The sequence below is a fragment of the Trichoplusia ni genome, chromosome 12, assembly GCF_003590095.1.
Source record: "Trichoplusia ni isolate ovarian cell line Hi5 chromosome 12, tn1, whole genome shotgun sequence".
Classification (NCBI taxonomy): Eukaryota; Metazoa; Arthropoda; class Insecta; order Lepidoptera; family Noctuidae; genus Trichoplusia; species Trichoplusia ni.
The window spans coordinates 12,814,491-12,840,823 of record NC_039489.1 but is presented as its reverse complement, the minus strand read 5'-3'; the positions used below and the strand labels follow the sequence as shown (position 1 = coordinate 12,840,823).

General features: G+C 34.1%; 2 protein-coding genes across 8 annotated transcripts in view; both read left to right on the top strand.

Moving 5' to 3' along the window:
• Positions 1–1,242, top strand: part of LOC113499322 (phosphatidylinositol-binding clathrin assembly protein LAP) — a 43,025-nt gene extending 41,783 nt beyond the window's left edge. For all 5 annotated transcript variants that reach the window (XM_026879749.1, XM_026879746.1, XM_026879751.1 and 2 more), the window contains one exon: positions 327–1,242. In XM_026879749.1, the coding sequence (XP_026735550.1) occupies positions 327–437 (111 nt within the window). In that variant the 3' untranslated portion in view covers positions 438–1,242. The remainder of the gene's footprint in view (positions 1–326) is intronic.
• A 4,944-nt stretch (positions 1,243–6,186) lies between these two features.
• LOC113499619 (alpha-soluble NSF attachment protein) lies at positions 6,187–24,397 on the top strand. Of its 3 annotated transcripts, XM_026880152.1 has the most exons (6): positions 6,187–6,403; positions 8,328–8,524; positions 19,953–20,032; positions 20,501–20,686; positions 21,673–21,846; positions 22,618–24,397. In XM_026880152.1, exons 1-6 carry the CDS (start codon positions 6,312–6,314, stop codon positions 22,765–22,767), a joined length of 879 nt encoding a protein of 292 aa, XP_026735953.1. In that variant the 5' UTR covers positions 6,187–6,311; the 3' UTR covers positions 22,768–24,397. The 3 variants fall into 3 exon arrangements, with proteins under 3 accessions (XP_026735953.1, XP_026735951.1, XP_026735952.1); XM_026880150.1 differs by lacking the exons at positions 6,187–6,403; positions 19,953–20,032; positions 20,501–20,686; positions 21,673–21,846; positions 22,618–24,397 and adding an exon at positions 10,716–13,460 and having other exon boundaries at positions 8,437–8,524; XM_026880151.1 differs by lacking the exons at positions 6,187–6,403; positions 8,328–8,524; positions 19,953–20,032; ... (1 more) ...; positions 21,673–21,846; positions 22,618–24,397 and adding exons at positions 9,609–10,197; positions 10,716–13,460.
• The last annotated feature ends 1,936 nt before the right edge of the window (positions 24,398–26,333 follow it).

Below are 26,333 nucleotides of genomic sequence, written 5' to 3'. Positions count from 1 at the left end.
GTCGGTTGTAAAAAATAGCGAGAGTAACAGTTTAGTAGCCTACCACCAGCTCTAGTACTAAGACTATAGTTATGAAAGCGAGGCGTTCCACTACACATGGAACGTGGTTTCCCTTTCACAACAAGAAGACTTACTTTAGAGTTAGTAGTAGGTGACCTGGCCATGTTATTAAGCATGCATCATATGGGTTCGATCCCAGCCAATGCGACCTCACATCACAAGTGAAAGTGCAAGAAGCATGCAAGATTTCAGATTTGTGACAGCTTCAAACTCCAACAAACAATGACAAAGAGTGGAATAGTAAAGGGTATGTGTCGTGTCCACAGCAACAGCCAGGCATGGTAATGTCCATGCAGGGCCCGATGGTCCCGATGGGCATGGCGCAGCCGATGCGGCCCGCCGTGCCGCCGCAGCCCACCACCAACCAGTTCAGCTAAGCACCACCCACATACCATAAGGTTTACGTTCACGACGACCCGACTGCTTACAATATTCTTATACTTAAGAACATCGCTGTAACTAGGAAATACAAACAAATGTACTGAGAAGAATTATGTAAGACAACACGTCTCTTGGAAGTAAATTTGATATATTTTCATACTTTACCAAGAGACGATATTATGTTAATAGTAAAATTTTATAGGATTTTTGAAAGATTACGATTTTTATGTGATAGATTTTTGTTGGAATTGAAATTAAGTAAGTTTTGTGTTGAGCTCAATTATTTGAATTTATTATTGCAATTGTACGAAGGAAATTACTAACGATTAGTTTTTAAGACTTTTCTATTTACAATTTAATATATTTAACATGAAAATGTATAGGGGTCGGTCACTCAAAGACCTTTCGTGTATTGCTTAGTAACTAACATAAAAGATTTTTCTCAAGTATTGACCATCAGAAGCAGTCGGGTCACATGTCATCAAAAGCTGACAAACAGTTTCGCTACTTATTTGTTAAGTGCACTGTTTTGTTGCGGTTACTAAACGAAACATTATCGTTCATCATAAGGTTAGGATTGCAAGTCGAAAAAAATACCTAGTTATTTTTTAGAGTTACCTGTATTAAATAGTTTGATGCGAAACTATTGAATGAAATGTTCAACTTTTGATTTCTATTTTATTTTCTAATGATTATTCACTTTATTAAATTACAGTAATGATTTTTAGGTACGTATTGGAATTCTAGCATGTTTTCATTTTATTCACAATAAATTTTATACAACATTTTAGTGGAGCAATATATTTGGTTTATTTTTGTCTACAATTTAAACATGAGCATTGAAATGAATATTTCATAAATTAATGGATCAATTTATGGTTACAATAAAATTATTTTTTTATTTTGGATATTCGACTTATGAATGATGAAATTTCTTATGAAAAAGGTGCGCAAGTCTTATTTTCAAAATTATACACATCACATTCCATAATTGTACAAAGAAAAAAAAGTAATAATTTATTTCGAAGTGCTTGTTAAGTTAGCTTATTTCCTACCATTGGCATAGTCAGCATTTAATTGGAATTAAAGTGAATTCTAGTTATTTTTATATGTTTTAGTTCACTCTTGTCAAAAAAGTGGAAAACTCAAAATATTTTCCAGCTTAAGATGCAAAAATAAAATCATAGTTTTGTCGGGTAGATGTCATATAGTGTCCCTAATAAACTAATCTATAACTTGAACTATATACTAATTATATTATGTGTATAAAAATATAACTTGCATATTTAGTCGTATACTAAGCCTATGTGTTTTACCTACGAATGTTAACCCTTCGCCAAAAGTCCAAAGCTCTTGGTATAAAATACATTTGTAAAACAAATACTTATTTCCATATCCTCAAATTATCTTGTGTAAAAACTGTATTTGTCATATAGAATATTATGTATAGAGGGTTATTGCATTAGATTGTTATAAAATTAGATGTTACGGGTGTATATTATAGATGTGTGGCTGTTGTGAATATATGAACTAGGTGCTTGCTACATAAACGGCCCATTCCATGCAACACTACATCAAAAATTACAAGTCACTAACATTGGATGGCATGTGAGCGGGACTCTAAATTTACTATGAACACTTGTTTAACGCGCAAAAAACAGAATTTGGTGCGAAAAATACAGTGAGATTTCATGGTACACAACACAAAAATACGGAATAAAAATACAGTTGGATATTGCCAAATATATTGGAATATAAGTCTACGCCCTAATTTTATATAGTCTTAACAGTTCTTAGCAATACTTTGTACAAATGTATAAGTTACAAAAACACTTTCGTAATTTTTCATTTTTCAAGACTGCAATTTATATTTTGAAGTATTACGATATTCTTTATTCCTTTCAAATATTTCTGTTATCTATCGTTTGGACAAAGTATTGTGTAATCGTTGCCGTCGTTAATACGTTCATAATAAAACTACCAACAAGCGCATTTTTCGTATGGCAACATCGTTAATATTGATGCACTATAATCCGTGTTACTTATAGAATATATATTCAAAGGTATATGTAGCTGTATAAACAAGATTATTACTGTAGAATACATGCGAGAGGTAATGATTGGACAGGTCAGCCGTGTGGTTCAATATGTCTGTAAATAATAGGTGTTCGCATAGTACACAGTGCTAATTATACATAATATGTTACTCCAGTTAGCTTATTCTACATTTTAAAGGCCAGTGACTGTCCATATTAAGATTAACTAAATTTTTTGCTGGTCGATCGTATTGCTAAAGTGAGATCGAATCGCGTTGCAACCAAATTGTGTTACTGAAAATTTGCAGCTGATTGAGCAAGATACTGTTTCTTATGCTGGCTTCGTAGGTGTGTTATAGTGAGCAATGATAGTGCTAAATGTTAGGTTAATTTGATAATCCAAATTAATGATATATGATATCATTTGCAATATTTGAAATCTGTTAATTATTTCACCAGTTGAAATGATTGCTTCTATTTTTGTGCAATATTTTTTGTAAATTTTATTCATGGCAACACTCGCGTTGGATTCTGTAAACGTTATTGTGCAGTTGAATATTGATCTTCGTCTGCGTTGGCAGATTGATATTGTATCCGTGTAATTATAGAAGTATTATGATTTGAATATATTTGAAAGGCAGGACCAGTGATTTGATAGGTGTTTTCAGTTGGCCATACTGTACTTCTTCAATGGATGCTGTGATGTCAGGTGAATTATGACTGACTTTTTTGAAATAGTGGGATTCGCTCTTAGTTAACACTATAAGTTTCTTTTTATAGGAGAATACTAGTTAAAACACAACATTTGAATTAGTTTTTAGTACTCATAGCGGCCTTTAAAAATTTTAAGTTGTAAATTTTATTCATTTATTTTTATCAATGTACCTAATGAGTTACGTTTTATGTAAATACCCCTTCTACGTTATTTACTAGCTTTGTCTTTAGATATTCAATTTAGTTTATTTATGAAAAATAATAAATAAATCAATTAATATTATTTTTTGTTTTTATTTTGTTTATCCCTTATTTGCTTTAACCCATGGGTCCACTTCGAGCCTATCCTGAAATGGAAATGTAAGTTCAAAAAGTCCTAGAATTTGGTTTAACTAGATTAGGTAGATCAGCTATCAATAGAGCAAAGAATATATTTGTCTATAATCTAGTATATTGTGTGTCTGTTTACCTCTTATACCTATGACAATACATTAAATTATGTAACAGCCTGTATTTAAGATTAAATGGTCTGTCCTAGCGCCGCTTGAAGCTTGTTGTGTCACAGCTCGCGATATACACGATGAGCTAGGACAGGCCAGGATATGAACCTAGTCGTATATTCAATATCGCAGTATTAAGAAGTAGCACTTCATAGGTGTCTATCAGATATTATTGTGAAGCTGTTGAAAGCAGTTAGCTCGGTAGACGGTAACTTTCATGTGACGTTTTAATTACTGGATTGGTTTTTATTTTACTCTTTATCCCAATCTGTAATAACAATATCTATTATAGTACCTATTTATCAAACGTAATCTTATCTAGAACCATTTAAAATGTTATTCCTCGTTCGAAATTGTATTTAGTAATTAAAAAGTTACTGAAAATATATTTTTGTTAGGAGCTGAGTGGTTTCCGTAATTGTAAGTGGAAAAAAATATTTACTGTAACGAAATTTCTTCGTCTGAAATACTTAAAGCTTTCGAGAATTGTGTACTTATCTTGTTGAATCTCAAATAGTGGGGCGATTGATCGTATCTATAACACAATAAATTAATAAAAGTTACTGGTGTTTTATTTTGTCTTTATCTCCCTTTATTGTCCCTTATAAGTTTATTATTACTAGCCTGGAATGTCCCACTGCTGGGCAAAGGCCTCCCCACTCTTCTTCCACTTGTCTCCCTCATGAGCCGCGAGCGACCAGTTCGGTAAGAACGAATCCAGGTCATCCCGCCATCTCCGTCTGGGTCTGCCTCGCTGACGTCGGTTTTGTGTCACGGACCATTCGGTGGTAATTTTTGCCCATCGGTTGTTTGGCATACGACAGACGTGACCAGCCCAATTCCACTTCAACTTAGCAGCTTTATGAGTCACGTCTAGAAGTTTGGTTGTGGCACGGATCTGGGCATTTCTTCTGTCCGTAAGTTTAATGTCAAGTAGACTCCGTTCCATTCCTCTTTGGCAAACCTCGAGTGCGGACCTCTGCTGGCAAGTCAAAGACCATGTCTGTGCGCCTTACGTCAGGATCGGGAGAATGCAAATGTCCATGAGTCTCTTTTTAAGGGATAGAGGAAGTTTTCCCTTCATAAGATCTTTCATAGACCAATAGCTTCTCCAGACATTTTCAGTGCGTCTTGCAATTTTGACCTAGGTAGAGATATTCATCGACATAAGCAATCTCCGCATCATCTAACGATATTTTGTGGTGAATGCTGTTAGTCATTACTTTGGTCTTTGACATGTTCATTCAAAGTCCAACGTCGAGACTCGCCTTGCTAAGATCTTCAAGCATTTTATTTAACTCGCCGTCTGAAGAAGAGGACAACATCGTCGGCAAATCGAAGGTTGGACAATATCTTTTGGCCAACGATAATGCCTCTCCGTGCCCAGCTTGCTGCTAGCGTCTGAAAGACATCTTCTAACAAGGCTGTAAAGTACATAAAATAAATATCCCTTTAGGGTTAACGCTTTTTAATCTCCAATCGGAATGATATTTGCTACCAGTTAAAACCTGCTGCTGAAGAAAAATTAAATAAGGGCTCTGATAGCTTTACTGGATACTAAATACATGACACTAGCTTAATCCCTACAGAGGAATGGAAAGTGACGTAAGTATTTGGGGAAACCAAATGGTCTCATGTTCTAAAGTAAATATCTTGGCTATTGCAGATTGCAGATGCTATTACAATAGGCAAAGCAATAGGAATACATCAACTGAAAATTTAAGCTGTTACAATCATAGGCATTAGATGCAGCCAAGTGATAGACACATGGACAGGTGGCGCTAGCGGTGCCTCAATACCTATTAGGGTTCCGTTCTTAGGTAAGGTGACTCTGTACAATAAAGAAGTATTATAAAATTAAAAAATTGAGGTCAATAAAGTTTTCAATTATTAATTTTAGTTAATTATTGAATCTTAATTTAAATTTTGTAGGATATATTTAAAATTGCTTAACAACCTAACTGAACTGTACCTACCTAAAATCATCACATTTTACAAGAAGCAACTGCATAGAACTTTCGTTAACCAGACTCTATCTGTGTACTGTATTAACTATACTCATAGATACTAAGCGATAAAAAGAAAGCTACGGTTTACTATTAATACTGCTCCCACTTATGGTAGGAGTCATTTAATGGAAAATGAAATCAGCATGAATAATTTCCAATGAAACGTTGTTTTACGTTTGAATTTACTAAATGATAAATCCTAAAATAGCTTTAGAATTATTCCTAACTAGCTCGCTAGTTAAGTCTTAACGGGATAAAAGAGGATAATTATAATTATTTATCGGTTAACATGGCAATGGATTTACGTGCTAACTGTATTAAAACATAATTAAACAGTCATTTCTAAATTCCTTTTGTTGTAATATACAAATATATATTTCATAAAAATTCAAAGCTTTTCTTTTTCAACATGGCAATACAAATTGTTTTTTAACAGTAACAATTCTGAACGCAGCTTAATTATTAATATTTTGAGCTAGCAACACAAAATCAATCGATGACAGCGACGGATTTTCGCATATCGTCGGTGACGACATTTTGTCAATAATTTGTAAAATTGAAGAGATTTTAAGGAACTTTTCTTAGTGTTTAGTGTTAAATAAGCCATAAACATGGCAGACAATGAACAGAAAGCTATGCAGTTAATGGCGGAGGCGGAGAAGAAGCTCAGCTCTTCGAAAACTTTCTTTGGATCACTTTTCGGGTGAGGACAATGAGTTGATGATTATTTTGTTGATATTGTCCTAATTACGACATAATTGATTTTTGCATATATCTCATAACCCACTCCTTTCAAAGTTATTTAAAACCATCAGTTACGAATTAGTTAAAATGCTTTACGAAACCCAATAAGATAAAAAGGCGTTGTAAAAAGTCGAGTGTAAAGTAAATTAAAAAGTACAGTAATTGAACCACTTTTTGTTTCACACTCTGTGTTCTCGTGAAATCCCCTGACATTTCAGAGTAATGGAATTCTTGAATACCTGTACTAATTTTGTTAAACGATGATTAATACGAGATGACGAAAGTCTAGATTGTAGAACCTCGTTGGCTTATGATTCATTCAGTGTCAGATTCTAATACGAAAAAAAACCAGATATTCTAGTTGTATGAACTATAAACTTGTTCCTGCTATTTTCCTTTATACTCCTTTCCACTCCAGACCCATTTTAGTTTTACTTATTTATATAAATTCTTCTTAATCTTAGTTTTTAAGGCCCCATAATTATAGTAAAACCCAAGAACACATATTTAAGAGTTACTTCTGTGTTCCATTTTCCTCTTAAGTTAAACTGAGTAAATAATTAATTACTTTCATGGTGCTCATAAAATAGGTAATTCCTGTAAAATATTACTAGCTCTAATTGTATACTTGAATTAAATTTATGTATTAAAGGTATAGGTCACTATCCTTGTTAACTAGCTGTGAACAAGGATAAACATTATATTTAAATCAATTATAAACTAATACAAATTACGGTATAAATATTTATCATTGTAAAATCATTTATTGAAAGCATGACAATCTTGTCACAAAATGAACAACTGATACTCAACACCAAACTCATTATTCAACAGCTACAATACATTTCTAGACATGTTTTTGAAATAATAACGCTTTATGTAATTAGGTAATTAAATTATCAAAAAATCTGTATGACACATTTCCTGGGAATTATAATCTGTATATAAAATGTGTCATTGTAACAAAAAAAAAACAATTTCTGATTGAAAATTCGGTGGGTTTGGGCAAATGTTTTTTCTTTGTTGTCCATTACTTGCATCAAGACAGATGGTCAGACTACTATGGGAGAATTGGTGTTAAATTGTATAACTTAGGGTTTTCTGTAGCATTGTATTACTAAAGATGCATGTCTGTCTAAACTGGCTAGCATAATTGACTCCCAAACTCTTGATGAGATTGCAATGACTTTGTATTCTGTTCTGGGTATATATCATAATTAAACTCTCTGAATCTCTGACCGATAGAATTTGATGAAAATATGATATTTTTTAAGTCTTAATACATAAATTATGACCACTGCAAGAAATATTTTCTTTTCCTTGCTTCTTAAATAAATAATAAATATTTATTTGCAAAATTGTAGGTTTACATTCTATCTAACATTAATTAGTATGTTATGCCAAGTAGCAAACATATTCTGTGAAATAACTATACTGCTCCCACTATTTTTTTGCAAATGTGTTAAAAGTTATTTACATAATGTAGGCTATTTAGCATGAAAACACTTCTATTAAACAAACAGTCCTTGAGACAACACAATATGATCGTCTACACTCAACACTGTACTAATTTATACATTTATGTGTAAATGCTTAGTAGTTTTATCTAGAAATGTATACAGCAAAGTAGGTATTTTAATAAAACAACTAAATTAATGAAGTTTAAATTAGAGTGTATGGTACAGCGATCACCCTTTTTATTTCCATGCAAAAAAAAATATACTAATGTTTACTAGTACAAGAAAAGAAAAAATGCAAAGATAAATAAAATTGAACCAATCATTGATAAACTTAAAATCATACAATGTCGTGATTCATTTCATAAATTAACCTGACCTAACTCAAACTCGGTTCAACCATTCACCAATACCCTCCATTAACAGTGGTTCATCGAAAATAGAAGAAGCAGTTGACTGCTACCTCCGAGCAGCCAACCTGTTCAAAATGGCGAAGAAATGGGCGCAGGCCGGCCAGGCGTTCTGCAGCGCGGCGCAGCTGCATCTCAAGGCCGGGGTCCGTCACGACGCCGCTACCAACTTCGTCGACGCTTCCAACTGTTACAAGAAGTGTGATCCTAATGGTAAGTCAGACCAAACAGACCAATTAACCGTCATACATTTAACTGATAAATAGCCAGAAATCTCCAGGGCAGACTTTTTGATGAGATTTTTGAGGAAAGGAGTCGCAATGACAACACGTGTTTATACGGCGAGTTGAGTAAACTATCGGCAGCGGGCACGCGTACGTCGCATTAGTTGAAGCATTTCGCCAATATAAGTTTGCCTTTAGCTTTGTTAGTAGACTGTAGAATTCTTCTTTGGTTTCTGGGAGATACCGAATAGGTCTAATTAGCATACGTGTTCATATATGTTTGTACTGATTAACAGCCCAATTTAACCATTGGTCGATGTAGTTTGTGGGTCCTTTAACCGTTTTAATCACTAACTAATAGAAGTATCAGTTTACTCGTAAAAAAACCATCTTTCTAAAGAATAATATCATACAAAATCTAAGTATAATGAACTACGATCAGATCACCTGAACTCCGTATTCAAGCGTGACGCACAAAACAGCAATTACCTTTGCAATCATATTTCACATTAAAGCACTAAAAAAACAACCATCTTAACAAGCGCCACCAATAAATAGCATTTTTTTCGTAATCAACATAATCAATAACAACTTATTGTCTGGTGTCTAGACTTGTTTGCCTAGATTAACACAAAAGGATAAATTTTCCTAGAACTGTGGGGGCGGAGGAAGGTCCCATGAATAAACTTATTTATTGTCAAGCTTTATTTAATACTTTACAAGGTCTTTCAGTTAAGAATATCATGTTTTAAAGTTAGGTTTTAATCCTTTGCACATTTCAGATAACTACTTTGGCTCAACGAGTAAATAAAACTTTCATATGTATATCGAGTAAAATGGGGTAAACTGGCTTGGTAAATAGAGAAGAAATTTGTAAATTACTACCTTTGGGATTGTCGCAATCTATTAATCTATATCTATACTTCTTTATTCAATATTCTATCCTATCTATCTATATACTAATATATAAAGCTGAAGAGTTTGTTTGTTTGAACGCGCTAATCTCAGGAACTACTGGTCCAAATTGAAAAAATATTTTTGTGTTGAATAGACCATTCATCGAAGAAGGCTTTAGGCTATAAACCATCACACTGCGACTAATAGGAGCGCAGATACAAAGGAAAATGTGAAAAAAACAGGGCGGGTATGGGTCGATTTCAAACCAACTGTAAAAAGTGGGATTATGAAATAACTCGTTTACTCTTGTTGATAAAAGCGTTATTTATACTTAATACGATGCTAACCTTATATCTTAATATGGTACAGGCATAAATATTTAAGTTTCATAATTAATATTCGAGATAATTAATAAAAGTTTACCTATTTCTCATTCGTGTCACTGGTGATTTCCCGGTTTTTTTTACAAAATATTAATTATAAATAATTCTACCCTAAGAAAATGTATTATTGTTTATTCTGATAACACTTTAATAACCATGAACTCAAGCTTCGCTGATACTTTTAAATTATTACAACTTATAATACGATTTCTCTGTGTTTTATTTTGCGATTACTTTTTTCAATCATTAGTGTCGACGAAGTAAACGTTCCGTTATAGAACAACTCTTTGTGTGTATTACCGCCACACTGCACTCCCCCCCTAAACGGGCCCCAGTGGCACGCGAACAATCGGTGATAGCAGACGTGCGCTCCGTTATTCTGGTAAGAAATCATATTTTAACCTTATTTCAACGCATTGTACAAAAAAATAATCATTCGTGTTTGTAATAGTGTAAAAAGAACTGTTTGAACCAGGAGTCCTACAACATGCACGTGATTAACAAACAATAACTAGGATATTTTGTGGCCTTCTAATGGTACCTAGAATATTCTACGACGCAATAAATTAGATTTTAATGTCAAATTTTCATTCGTGTCTCTTCATTCGTGTCACTTTTCCAAGTAACACTAATGAAATCCCATTAGCACGAATGAATCTTTTTATTATGTCGAATGTAATGTATGTACGAATGCAAAGGAGGGATGATTTCTTCCTTGTTTTTAACTGTGCCATCAATTTTTAAGGTTTAGGTACAAATTTAAAAATTTCACTCATAGATAAAATACCGTCTAAAATATCAGATAGATTATTTTTTTATCAATATATAAATACTCGAGCAAAGCATTTCTTTGTTAAAATGATTAGATGATTTCTAAAAGTATATTGTAATCTCTTTAAGGTTTAAAATGGCGAAAGAGAAACGTAAGAAAAATGAAGATGAGTTAGAAAGGAGAAGAATTGCAAGAAGGGAAAAATACAAAAGAATAAAAAGTGATCCCGCGAAATATGCCATTGAAAAGAATAAAAAAAAAGAAGCATACTTAAGAAGAAAAAGCGAGCAGAAAGTCAAAAATATAAACGAAATGTCTCCAAGGGAACAAAGAGCGCAAAGAAAACGGTGGAGAGAAAATTCAAAGAGATACCTGGAGAAGAAAGCTAATGAGAGGAAGATACAAGAAATAACTATGTCTTCTCTAGTGCTGGAAGCTCAAGGAAAAACAAATGATAAAGAGTTATCTGATCCATTGTGTGAACAAAATGTAAAAAAAGAGATGGGTAAAGAAAGTAAGCAAAAAATATACCAACGTAAAATGAAAGCCTTAAAGTTAAAACATGCCATGGAAAAAAAAGAAATGACGTTATTAATTAAGAAGTACCAAAACCGCTGCAGAATTTTGACACAGAAATTAAACAAAATTAAAAACATATATACCCGTACTGGTTTTGAGGAAAACATTGTCTTACCTACTCAATTGCCTATTGATACATCCAATTGCCATAATGTCAAACAAACGACAGCCGAACACGTTATTTTAAAGTCCGCCAGCGATTCCATACGTAGACCAAGTTCAAACCTTCGAAACAAATGTCTAAAATACAGATTTCAGCGGAGTATCAAACAAGGCAGTAACAGCATCCAAGAATTGATTAAATTGTTTTACGAAGATGATATTAACAGTCGCATCGGTGCAGGAAAAAAACAATATGTAAAAAAATACGGACTAGTAAAACAGAGACGGTACCTGCTGGATTCTGTGAAAAACTTGCATACTAAATTTCTTGAAGACAATCCTAACTTACGGATTAGTTATGTAACGTTTACAAGGCTACGCCCATTTTGGGTCTTCTTGCCACGAGATGATAGGGAAACCTGTGCATGTACGGTACACACAAATATGGATCTATTGATTTGTTCTTTAAGGAAATATAAAATTATTGATGTAAAGAATTATCAGGATATGTTACGCGTTCTTTGTTGTGATAAATACAACACTAAGTGCGTTGGTAGACACTGTGAAGCTTGTAAAAACAGAGTTATATCTTACAAAGAATTTAATAACGACGAAGAAATCGTGTACCATGAATGGTCAAGAGATAAAAAGAAAGTGGGCACCAAAGAAATAAATATAGTGAAAAAATTTACAAGAAAGATAAAACCTAGGGACCTGATATTTAAACTTGAGAATTCCCTGCCGAAATTTTTTCTTCATACTGTGAACATCCTAAATCAATATCAAGCTATTACTCTTTTGAAACAATCCCTTAGTTATGATGAAACAATTCTCCACATGGACTTTTCAGAAAATTATAGTTACAAATTTGCTGCAGAGGTGCAGAGTCTGCACTTTGGGGGTAGTCGTGGTCAAGTGTCTCTCCATACTGTGGTGGCTTATCTCAAGGAAGAAAGGGAGACTGTTCACCAGTGTCTATGCACTGTCAGCGAATGTACACGTCATGATTCCCCTGCTGTCTGGGCGCACTTACAGAAGGCGTTAGAATTTGTGTTTGAAAAACGTCCCTCTATTACTACCGCACACATTTTAACTGATAGCCCAACAAGTCAATATCGTAATAAACAAATATTTTACATATTGACTCAGCTCCGCGATACCTTTCCGTCTTTGAAATTCGTTACATGGAATTATCAAGAAAGTGGTCATGGCAAAGGTGCCCCCGACGGCGTCGGTGCTGTAGTTAAGAGGACAGCTGATCATGAAGTTAAATGTGGCCGTGACGTCGGGGATTTTGCAACATTCCTTAGAGTTGTTTCTGAAAATGTTAAAAATGTCGAGATAAAAGTAGTAGAAGAGCATGAAATTAAAGAAAAAGAACTTTTACTTCCTAAAGATATTTCACCATTCAAGGGCACTATGTTAGTTCACCAAGTGGTCTGGAATTCTAGATCCGAATTTCTCGAGTTCCGAAAACTAAGCTGCTTTCTGTGTATCGATAAAATATGCGAACATGATAATAAACATATGCAACTACATAAAATCTATAAAAGCGTCGTCGACGCGGCCGTCCAAAATATTAAAATTATTCCACCAAGCAAAAGAATTACGGTATTGAACGATGTATCCATCCAGTATCATAATCGTAGCAATATTGCGTCAACTTCTGGAACAGGCCAAATCAGAAAATTTAGAAAGGAAGAAAATGTAAAAAGACTTGCTGATGTCAAATTTGATTGGACAAATCAGACATTCATAAGCACCAAACAGAAGGTCTCTGGAGGACACGAAGAGGCTTTTCTCCGGTTTATTAATGAGCGATCTTCCGAGAATCCAGAAGAATAGAGATGGAAGAACCGAAAGTGATTCTGAATTAATAACACTAAGAAGACTGATTAATAATTAAGTTAATGGGAAAATAATGAAACATAAATCGTTTTTACAATTATTATAAAGAAATAACAGTAACTATCCCGATCGTTGATCAGAGATCGTTCCTGCTGTAGATCTGTGATGATGAGATGATGCGAGAGTACTTGTGTCACAACGTCGTGCTTTGTTACTACCGGATAGTCACAGCTAAGCGGTCAGGCTTTAGCTGTAAGTTTTAACTAAGTATTAATTTAATAGAAGATTACCTATCCAAAATAACTGCATAAATAAGGAAAATTAGTAAAGTAGAATATCCATTTAAAACGAAAATTTTTGATACTTATATTTTGTTGATCTCTAAAATAATTATGTTACAAACTCTTTATACTTATTTTTTAAATGTCCAAAGATTAAAAGCTTTATAAACGTATTTTTGTTTTTCTATCATTTCTCATTTGAAAATACCCATTTTATACCTACTTACCTATATGGATTATGTAAAAAAAACTTTTCTTTATTCATAAATTTTATTTAGTTAGCTAATATCATTAGTGTCACGCTGAATTGATTAGTGTTATGAGAATTTCATTAGTGTTACCAGGTAACTCATTCGTGTCACCCTGATATTGGTTTTTCATCACTTTACAGTAGATCCGCACTCTGAAATTACATTTTTCGTACATAACTTCACTAAAGTAAACGTTATAGACAACCAGTTAGCAATAACACGGGTGTTTATAGAAAACGAAAAAAAAGTGTCAAAATAATTGGACTCGTGAAATCGACCCGTATAAATCATAACTTATATCTTCTACCCACGGGGACGAAGTCGCGGGCAACAGCTAGTTTATTCTAAAATCATAAAACAGATCAACAGTCTTTCAGAATGTTGAATGGACTGCCACGTTTTTGTAGTGCATCAGGCATGTTTGCGGAGGCCAGAGTTGATGGTTTCCATGCAATCATACGCAAACGTTGCGCTTCCCTCCGCAGAATGCGTGGCAGTTCACACAGCATCTTGAGCGTATTGTGTGATAAATGGGATAGTCCAATATTGGGCCATTGGATTAGACTGCACGCGATGTAGACTGTAATGTAGAATTCGTTTTATTTATTTATATTATATTAAATTACTAACACTAGGTTAAGACCATTGTTTACTAACATTTTATGGACTTTTGGTCTGAAATAAATGCTTAATAAATAATAAAAAAAACAATGATCTCTATTTAGCCCACCAGTTCTATTCACGGTTATACGGTATCATTTTTAAATATTCTTACGTAGCTACAATAATAATTTGGCAAACCTAGAGTACCTAGACCCAATTCAGTCTAGTAACCTCTAGAGTTAAATCTAGTTTTCATTATTTAATAGCATCTGTTCTCGTAACGTGAGTGGAATCCGTACATTATTCAAGCACTATTTGAAATGAGACCACTAAAACGGAGCAGTATTACATATCCGAAACGAGAGGTATTTGTACACAACTATTATAATACTCACTAGCTCTTCCGCGCGTCTTCGTCCGCGTGGCGAAGTTAAAGTAAGGAATTATTCAAAGTCGGATTATTATATATCCTGGGACAACTCACACACGGTTATCTGATCCCAAGCTAAGCAGAGCTTGTGTTATGGTAACCAGACAACTGATAAACTTACTTATATATTTCTAAATACATACATATTATAGATAAATTACACCCAGACACCAGAACAAATGATCATGCTCATCACACAACATTTGTCCTGGGCGGGAATCGAACCCACGACCTCTGGTACAGCAGTCAGGGTCACTAACCACTAGACCAACAGGCCCGTCATATTATTATTTTCATCCTGCTCCTATTGAGCGTAGGGCGTGTATAGTTCCTCGATAAATGGGCCACTTCACAATGTTTTTTTCCTAAGCGGACCAGTAGTTCTAAATATAAGCGCGGTCAAACAAAAAAAACAGCTTTATAATATAGTATACCTAGATAGATAAAAATGTTGTTGTTTTTTAGTAATAATAGGGATGATGACAATTTTTTTTTGCAGGTCCGTCATGTAGTTTTTTGTTTAATAATGGATACGTATTTTTTAATTTGTCCCGCAAACATAAATTGACCAAATTACAGTGAATGAAAGTTACGCGTGACGTCACGATTGAGTATAAATTTTATCATATCGTTACGTCACAAGCCCCCTCTCCTAAACTTTAAACCAGCTAATCTTTGTCAATTCTAGTTTTTCTGAAAAAGGAAAAAATATGTGTCTCATACTTTTAATATAATTATTATATTATTATTTTTATATAATTATCTAACTGAGGGACTAATGAGATTTTTTCTTTTTATACCCAGTCATCATCCCTATTGTAGATTGTTTTCTGTCGATGGGTTAACCTGGGCTGGGTTTACGTTGCATATTTTCAGAGTCTGGAAAACATTCTATTGCAAAATGGCTTTAGGTACCATTGATAGAGAAATCTATAAACGGAAAAAAATATAGGCAACATATCAAAATTTATATCGTCTACTAGAAATACGTTTTTTGGGGTCGTTTGAGATCACTTACGTAATATCATCATACCATTAACAAGGACCCTTAATTAAAAAAAATATTTACTAGCAATTTCTTTTCTTTCAGTTTGGATAATCAAAACAATAATCAATCAATTTTCATATAAATGAAGCCCGATGTATTGAAGCTAGAACCGCCATATTCTTTGGAACGTGTCACTAGTCTCCCTATTTCGTAAAATCACGTCACATATACAATCTCGTTTATATTTTTCTCGCTAACGACATGTCGGACTCATGACTTCTAGTGTCATCCATTCGATGTATAGAACCTTATTCATAGCAAGCCTCATTTATTCGGGAGCCATCTTGTCTTAAACAGCCCTCTTCTTTTAGGAGTATTTTAGATGTGAAGTTGAAAGATTGGACTCAATTTGCTTGTATTATAGTGAGTAGCAATTTACCCGGTTGTTACCAATTTAGAGCTTAACTACCTAAAAATCTCTTGTTGTTTAGTTTTTTTTTGTGATTTAGGCCTCTACAGTTTATAATGCCATTGTTTTAAAAGGTAAAAAAAAGCTGTGTTAAGTAATTACTATCTTTTTTCATTTATTTCTAATTTAGTCAGAATTTCTGTGTCAATTTCTCCAGTCACGTCTCTGAGGACTGTAACAAAAATAATGGAAGGTTTTGAACTTTCGGTCAGTGACCGACTATTGCGTTTAGTGTTCACAGACTCAAGTCCAACCTAAGGTTTATTGTTTTACTATACAATATGTATGTAATTACAAGTATCGTAGTTGAAACTCTATCCCAGTACATCATAAAATAGAACATTCTTACACGCTTCAAGGATATTTACATATTATTTCAGTCGAAGCACCATACACATTATAAGCTTTTAAGCATTAGCTTTATACAAAGCACCATACCTTGGCTTAGGGACGTTCATTGAGCCAAGTGCATGCAGGCTGAAGCAACGAGTACACTCGTAAACAAAAGTGTGTCATTTTTATTTATTGGAGCAATGTATTGGTAGGTATTGTAATTTGTGAATATAATATACATTTATTGACATCGTCTTATGAATATTGTAAATATGTGGCCGTATCATAGTGACTAGTATTTTTAATGAATTTGTTATAGCAATTAATTACGCATCAATAGGTATAAGTTTTGCTGGTCATTACTTCTTGGTTCCTGCCCCTGCTCTGTTTGATTTGTGGTCTACGCAACACGTTTTTTTCTTCCATTTGGCCCTGTCACTCGTCGCGCTAACTTTTAACTCCCATTACCGTCAATATAAATTTTGCTGGTCACTTAAGAATTTTAAGTAGTTAATTGTTGATCTTTACCTATTACTTAATTGATTTTAATAATCAAGTAAGAAAATGTGTAATTTACTGAAGTACGTAGATCAAATAAGTCGACATACATATAGCTGACTTTTAATAATATAATTTCAATGCTAAGTGTCCCCATGTATTTTACAAAACGATATGGATTGCACGCGACTGTACTATCAATGCCGTGTTGGACTATTGCCAAACAATCGTTTAGCTGTGAATTTAATCTTTTTTTAGTTGTAGTTATAACGCCTGTAGGTTCACTGAAACTACGCAAGGCTGTGCAAGTGAACGAACTTTCTAATTGGATGGGCATCGTAGACAATGTAACCCATACATATGTACTTGTAATATAATTAAATGCGTGTAATTGTTACCGTCACTGGTTATTGCTTTACTCGACGCTTTCTCTAATTTATATAGCAGTTTATTAAGAACCTACGTTACATATATTAAGGTAAAAGTGTTATTCAGTAAATTGGACGTCTCCGGTCCTTTGTTTTTGGCTGAATCTGGTTAAAAACTCTCACTGATATAACATGGTAAAACTGTGAGCAGAAAATTATGTTTATGCATATGATAATCAGTTGGAAACACTGGTGATTGAATAGAGCTGATTTTATAAAAAAAAATTATACGAAGATATACGTAACAAAGCGAGGTTTTGTAAACAACGTGTCTGTCCAACTTTCTTCAAGCAGTCGATTTCTTGTTAGAATTATTTTTCCACTATCGAAGACAGTACTCGTAATTAAGGCTTATCTTGGAGAATTGTAAAATGTAGGGTTAATCCCCACAGAAGAGCAGCGAAATGTTTATATCCTGATAATATTATTCACGACAAAGTTTATAGGTATGGATGGATGTTCCTCTGTCACGCAAAAAACACTACATAGGTACTTGCGTGGTTTATCACTCATAGTAACTGAAGCTAACACAGGATATTTTCATCCCGATTTTATATTCTAGTAAGATCATTTTCGATTTGTAGCGGGCGGAGCCGCTAGCAATATCCAATTACAAATAATTATGAAAATCATCGACATGAGTAAAAGGTTCACAGCTCATGCAGCCTCTTTTCCCGTTCCGTAGAGATTGACCCTCAAGCAACAGCTCCTTAGATGGCTAAACAATATCACATCGCTCCAAAATGTATAGCACCTACAAACACAGTCTAATCAATAGTTTTTAAACATGCATAACAGTCGACACGAAACGATTACATCACTGTTAGGTTCGGATAACGGTGTGTTATTGATAACAGCTGATTACTACCTGAAGGTCGGGGGTATCGGGTAGCTTATCTATAATCTTTACTGAGGAATAGAAACGCGCAATAACATTAGCTGAATTAAAACTTCAGGGAGAATGCTTAAATTTAGTTTTTGGTCAGGTGCATAATTAAATAAGTCAAAACCTGTTATTAGAAAAATGTAAAACCATGAAAACCAAACTAATGGGCAGTGTTACATATAGATAGGTAGTTGGAGTCAGCGTCCAGGCTTACTTTAATCTTAAAAAAGGCAATCTCTCGGAAATGTGCGTTTCGTCGTTTAAATTCGATATACAGAGGCAAATGAAAGCCTAAATTAAAGTAGTTCAACAAGCAGCTAAAATAAAACTAAAGTAACGAGTAACGAGTTTAATAGAAATCTTTATCCCTATCAGTAAATCCTTAAGTATAACTTTCCTACTATAATAAACCTGAATAATAACGCAATTAAATGGAAATAGACCCATAAACAAGGGATTTCTATTGTAAAACCTTTTGTAATGATCATCAATTATGAGATTACTGAAATGCGGGCCTTAATTTCCGGTATTGTACGTTTGCACAATTGATTTAACGCTTTATTTATGGAATAAAGTGAGAAAAAAAGCAAACGTGATAATACGATAAAATATCACATACCATTATTCAATGAAAAGTATGATTCAGTTTTTATTATTGGAAACGATACAAGGCAAGAAGTCAGTGATGCGGCAAAGCCAGACCTTATCCCTTAATGTTACGTCAAGTTCGAATCAATCAGCTGTCACTACGTCAACTGTCAATAGATTTGTATCTACTACGACTAATGGCTTATTGACAACTTGTGAGTCACCAAGATAAAGCTACTGGCTTGTTAGTAGCTCGTATTATCAATGTAACAGTACTAGATGATTAGTCTTCTTTATCTGTGTAAGGTACCGGTATACCAAATGACTGCATTTAAAATGTAATAAAATTAGCAATGTTAATCGTTACGACACCTAATTTGGAGAAGTTATGACTTTATGATCCTATTGTCTTTCTTAATTACTTGACCAGTTTAAATAAATTAAATATTAATAAACTAGTTGCGGGAATGATTATTTGAAAATTCAATCCCTTATTCGGTATAACGGGATAGAGGGCAAAAAGGTTTGAAAGTACTCTGATAATGAAAGTTGCTATTATGAGATGTCAAATTAAGGGGTTATATCTGGTAAAATCAAATAATCTTTAAAAATTAAAATAAAGTGTAATAAAAAAGCAAAGATTTTTTTGTAGGTCATCCAGAAGATATAAGGAGTGATTCACCCCAGCTTACATCGAAAAAGCTTGGCGCCCATCCGATGTAATATAAAGCATAATTTTATGTATGTCATTGTTCCATCGTATAATAGGCGTATGAATTGGGTTAATCGATTCCACTCTAGCGTTTAATACGGTCAATATTATACTGTTGTCCCAAAGTGTTCAATTTTAACGTCAATTACTTGTTGATAGCTATTTAATACAACTATTTGTTAAATTAGGAAATAAGTTTCATGCAAAACGCGGGCCAACTAGATATTTATAGTTGTTAAATTGATTCAAATTCGTAGAGCGTCTTCCAAGTACTTGTTTTGGGCCCCGTGTAACATTGTCGTAAGTTTGAACTTTATGAAAAGTTGGAGACACTGCAAACTAAGCTAAATTGGATAAGTTTTGTTGCAGAGGCGGTCTCGTGTTTGCTGAAGGCTATTGAGATCTACACCGATATGGGAAGGTTCACTGTAGCGGCTAAACAGCATCAGGTATTTATTGTATTATAACTTCAGAATTTGTTCTATTTGTATTTTCTCCATAAAGATTATTTCTATAAACTCATTTATCCCATTCAGTATTTGACTTTATACGCTTTAGTTTGATTATCGCTTTAATTGATGTTGCAATTGATAGTTTCTTGCATTTTTATAGTAGTGGTTAAGCAAAAATAAAGCTTAGCATACCCGAAACACTTACACTTTAACAATACCCTAACTAACTAGATACACTATTCGCAATGTATTTCAAGTATATATTACATAATAATGAAAATAAGAAGTTTGCTTTACATTTTTTATATACTTTATTGTATTGTGTGTTTAAATAGTGATCCTGATCTATACCAAGAATCCTGCTTGCTTTTGCCTGGTTGAAACAAACTGTCTATACCAAAAATCCTGCATGGTTTTGTCTAGCTACCATACTATGTATTTATCAATGATCGTCATCACCACCAGAACATAGCGGAGCTGTACGAGACGGAGTGCGTGGACCTGTCCCGCGCCATGCAGCATTACGAGCAGGCGGCCGACTACTTCCGCGGCGAGGAGTCCACCTCCTCCGCCAACAAGTGCATGCTCAAGCTCGCGCAGTACGCCGCCCAGCTCGAGCACTATGATAAGGCCATACAGATTTATGAGCAGGTAATAACACAGATTTTTTATTCTCATTATGGATTGAGGAATGTTTTGCCCAAACTTTTCCAACATAGAATGGACATTTTGAAGTTTAATTCTATCAGTGAGATCTGATTTACTGATATTATTTTTATGAATCTGTACTTATGGATGTAGGTCAGTGACAACTTTTTTATTTAAAGAATACATACATTCGTAAGGATAAGACTGTTTAAAATGAAGACCTTTAGTTTGTTGTCGACCACAAGTAGCAGAATGAAGACTATGCCTAATATTTCCTAATAAATATTTTAATAACAACACAGAATTCATAATAAATCTCTATGATGGACTCATGTCTTAAAACAACATAAATACGAAGCTGTGACTTGACAGTTTTGAAGATGGTATTTATCACTTTGTATAAATCTCAAGTCAGAATCGTAAAATCCACGTAATACTTCGAAATATTTGGCATCATTCCAATACTATCTCCAGGGGATCGCAGATTCTTCTGCATTATTTGGATATTATCAAATGCTTTAAAATGATAATCCACATATAGAAATAGTCGAATGGCCCTAAACTAAAAATGTTAAGACAATTTTAGGCGGCTCTCTTTATGCTTCAGTGGCAGGGTAAACAATTAATCATCTTGTAAAGTTTACCTATCCACTTAGTTTTCATGTAAATTATCTTTATCTTATCTATAACCATGACCATGACATGACATTGGAGTTACATCTGCTGGATGACAGCAAATGAAATGTTGACCGTAAACACTCTGTCACGATTGCTACGACAAATTAGCTGGAAAACATCTGTGAAGGGGTCGAGAACAATTAATATTCCGCAATATTATCCGCTCTAAAAATATTTCATTCAACTCCATACAGCCTTAGATTTCTTTAAGTATAATCGAAATTTGTGATAAAATCTCGGCTTTTATCTTATATATCTCTAGTCCTGTTTAGATATCAACTCAACTAAACCCTCCTTTCTCCCCGTTCCAGATCGCCAAGTCTTCCCTAGACAACAGCCTGTTGAAGTACAGCGCCAAGGAGTACATGTTCCGCGCCGCGCTGTGCCACCTCTGCGTCGACATCCTCAACGCTCAGCACGCGCTCGAGAAGTACTGCGGACTCTACCCCGCCTTCGCTGATACGAGGGAGTGTAAGCTCATTAAAGTGAGTACTTGTTTTTAGAACATTCCACAACTTTTGAAACAACGCCATCTAGTCCCGAATTAGGTATAACTTTTAGTTGGACTACTATATATATGGAAAACATTTTTTTTAATTCATACACGTTATTGATAAATTACACCTATAAGGTGCTCCTTAAATAATACGATTTTATAGAAAGTTTGAAGTACTGCGTTTGAAGCTCCACTCGGAATGAAATGTCCATGTGTAAAGGTTTAATTCACATTTAGGGCTATTGTATAAAAGAGTTAAATTGTATGCATCTTATTAATTGCCATTCTAGACTGACGATGTATGTATAAGTGCGTCTCGAGTTTAGAAGCCATACAATTGCATGACATTTAATACAGTCAAGTTAAAGCAGTCTTCAGAATGAAAACTAAGAGTTAAGATAATGCTGACTGCATTTATAGCCGAGTCGTATGTTTACCCTGATAAAGCAACGATACGTCTGATTTAGTTCTGATTCTAAGTGTCTTTGTGTATGTGACTTAAATACTTGTGACACCCCCCACCACACCAGGATTAAATTCCTTAGTGCACGAGTCGTATTATAAAACAAAAGAAACTTGATTTATAAATTAAAAGAATGGATGATTTTGCTAATGATGACTAAGTACTGAATGTTGAAAGTCACAAAAGAGAAAGTGGGATTAAAGTGAGTAAGGAGGAGAACAATTGCTGGCGTATGTGCGAGATTAAGTGAGAGTGTAACATTTTTACTTCTATAAACTTCTTTGTTGTATTTTCCAGGAGCTGATTGAACATTTGGAGGACCAGAACGTGGACGCGTTCACTGAAGCCGTGAAAACGTACGACAGCATATCGCGGCTGGACCAGTGGTATACAACGATGTTGGTCCGCATCAAAAAACAAATCAATGACAACCCCGACCTGCGTTGAGTGAGTCAGCCGCGCGAGCCCACCGCAGCCGTCTGCGTAGCGTGAGTGGCAAGCTTTATTATTTCCCTTACCATATCAAATAATCACTTTTTCCAACTGGCAACATTAAAATTAAATGCGTTGCCTACAATATTAAATGCCCTAAATTCATTTTAAATTAAAGTAAGCATGCGCTGAGGGTTTTCATCGCACTAATATTTATATTGCAAAAGTACTATTAAAAAAGAATCGAATTGTATTAAGAATACATTCACAGCGCATGCTTAACTTTTAATGTAAAATCAATTAAAATAATTTGATGATTTTGTTTATAATGCAATCTTTCGTTAAAAGTTTTGGAATATAACATACATAAGAGACAAACTTATTCGATTTAAAATTAAAACAGGAATGTCAAAAACAAAATCTGACACAACACAAAATGACATTATGACATTATAAAAATTTGGAATGTCAATGACATTGTCAAGCCAGTAAAATCTATGGTTATCCACGTATAATTACATGATCCAAGCTATTGATGCTCAATAAGCTTGCATTACGGCGAGCGGCGACGGGGGGCGATATAATGTTTCCTTTTTATCATAAAGTCTGTAGTATATTTCATTATGCCTATTTCATTGTAACGGTTAGGCAAACCACGTTTGAGTCACATGGTTTGACAGTTAATGAAGTTTGATTCCATTGGGTAGCCATTAATTGATGTGAATTGACTGATAGTGGTAAAATGGGAGTGTATTGTTAAAGGCAAGGATTCTTAAAAGGCAAGTCGAGGCAACCTTTTGTTGTAGAATGTAATGGCAACATAGATTGTAGAAAATGTATTAGATTACCACTTAATAGTATTATATGTTTGTACCATCTTTAAAACTTCGTACTACTCGCGCCATGAGTTTTTTAAGCAGGATTTTTACAGGTGGGCAAACGAAACGATTTCAAAAGACTCTGAATGCCAAGCTATTTAGCATTTCGTTAAGAGAACATTACTTTGATGGTGGAGTCCTATAATAACAATTTCTACTTTTTGATTAAGCTAATACATTATTAGAAATCAGTATTTATAACTTATGCTTGAAATAATTTACTTTAAACATGAATATTTTAATATCCTGTATTCTTTTCTCATATTGACACTTGATTTTTCTCAAGATATTTACGAAAAGTAATTAACTTCTTAACGTCAAACCATGTGGCACAGATAACATATTTAGTATTCAAGATTTAGTCGATATAATTAGAATGTAAGTCGGGAGTGAAATCATTATTGAAAAAAATGTTTTTTTATCTGTATGTTAATACTGAGACGTTCCAATTTACGCAGTACACTTATTTGAGTATATACTCGTTATTTTTATTTATTTTTCTTGTATTGTGAGACCGGAGTGGCGTTTATTGTATATATAATTGTTTTTATTAGCGTTAGAAGGATGTCCCTGGTTAATTTTGTTTGGTCAAGTGGTCATGCCGAAAAATCTTGTATGTGGGTATGAGAGAGAATACCAAAAAAAAGTGTTTTCCAACATCACCTTGCCATTGTATAGTTACAAGGGGTGATCGCAACATACCACTGCCCACTGCCAATCCAATTTGACGGATATAACTTCATTATCTGGTGTTGCCACTTCCCAAACTAAATTCCCATAAACGTTATTTGTAATGGGGCCTATTCTCATTTAGATTAATAAAACAATGTTTATAACATTTTATTTTGTTGTTGTAAATAATGTCTTGTTTCGTTAATAAATTTTATATTTTTAATTTCGATTTTATTTTTTACCCTTTTCTTTTTTTTCTAATATAGGCCAGGAGATAGTGTGTAGTTTTAAATATCTACTTGTGTTGGGATGTTAGTTTAGGAGCCAGTGAAACATCGGAGGGCTTTAGATATTTGACGTTAATTATCTCTTAGCCTATGGCTGGGATTGCGCTCTACGATTATTAAAGGTACATTAAATGGATGGCAAGGCATCTTTTAAGGGTTTCCTTTTTCATAGGAATACAATTCTTAAAAAATGACCTCAAATTCGTAGTTTGTAGATAACGTAATTATGACAAATTACAACGAGCAATAATCTCAATACTAAAATAAGTACTTATCTACAATAAACTTACCTGTGTGTTGCCAATTAATAATCGTAGTGTGTCCCCAGCCGCATCCAAAAAATCAGCTTCCCAAAATTGATTAGCTATCTAAGGTAACTTCCGCACTTGCGTTTTGTCGCAAGTTTGTAATTTAGATAAATTCGTACGTTAATACAGTCGGGGTTCTTAATTATTGTAAGAGGTTCACTCAATATGTCTAAAATTCGCCTTATTGTTAGGCTTACAGTTTTGGTATATACTATTAAGCATGTCACATCTCCGATGGAACGTTATAACTTGGTTTCAGTATCGATTTCATACTTAAAAAAAAACAATCCATTAAAAAGTTTTCGTTCAAAGAGCTTTTGCGTAAACATATGTTTAGAGCTTTAGTTCTTTTAGTTTCTGCTCTATACAATTTTGTATGTGCATAAAAAGTTTGAAAAGAAGTATTTCATCTGAGTTGTGACGTACTGTAATACAGTCTAGTATTAAAGTTTCGCAATTATCCGTAACCATAGCAACGCCATTATGTATCGCATTGTATGGCACACTGATATTCGTTTAATGTATAAAATAAAGTGTTAATAATGAAAATTTAATGGTTTTTCATTGATATTTCAGTTTATTTGCTTACACCTTCAAATTTAATTTTAGGTGAATTATATTTCTGTTACCACAAGCTCAATGTGTATTTACTGACAATTTTGGGCAAGTCTTACGAGACATGATGTAGCAGCTCTTTAATACGACTATTACCACAGTGGGACAAGGACGCACCTATTCGCAGTGTAGTGTTTTGTCTTGCTTTTACTTACCACTTGCCTGACATTTCCTACCTACAGCTAAAAATAAACACAAGACACTAGTGAAATACTTCAGCAAACTCCTTATAGTGAAGATTCAGGCCTATTATCTGCGTAAGCCGTACGCTTTCGTCAATTGACGATGTTTCATAGACACAAACAAAATTGTGTCCGCGGAGCGACAACGTCGCATAATATATGCCTATTGTCTTGCGCTCACGTGCTTGTCCCACACGGGTTCGATACCCGCGTTTGCGCGACAATCATTTGACAGTCCCTTAGCGCGTGAGTCGTTTTAAGGAAAATGAGAAATAGCACGCAGATGGTGTGAAATTGTGTCAAAAGTTTGCGTTTATCGTGAGGTTTGTATGGGTAGCATGCCCCCTCCGATATAGACTCTCAATATCTAAAATAATCATCAATTTAGTACTTAATAGACTTCTTAATACTTACAGTCGGTTTGTAGCTCACATAAACATATTTTGGCCTAGCTGGTTCTTCGTCATATCTTTTAAAGTTTGCTTCTGTTTTTTTTTCAGCCCCACTGAACAAGTATAAAGCGGATAATTTTAAAAGGGCTGATCATTTAATTTCTCGATAAGATTTCTCTACTTTACTCTCTCTGATTAGGCAGCCATCATACAAAAAAATATGTCGCGTCTTAAGAACAGATAAAAT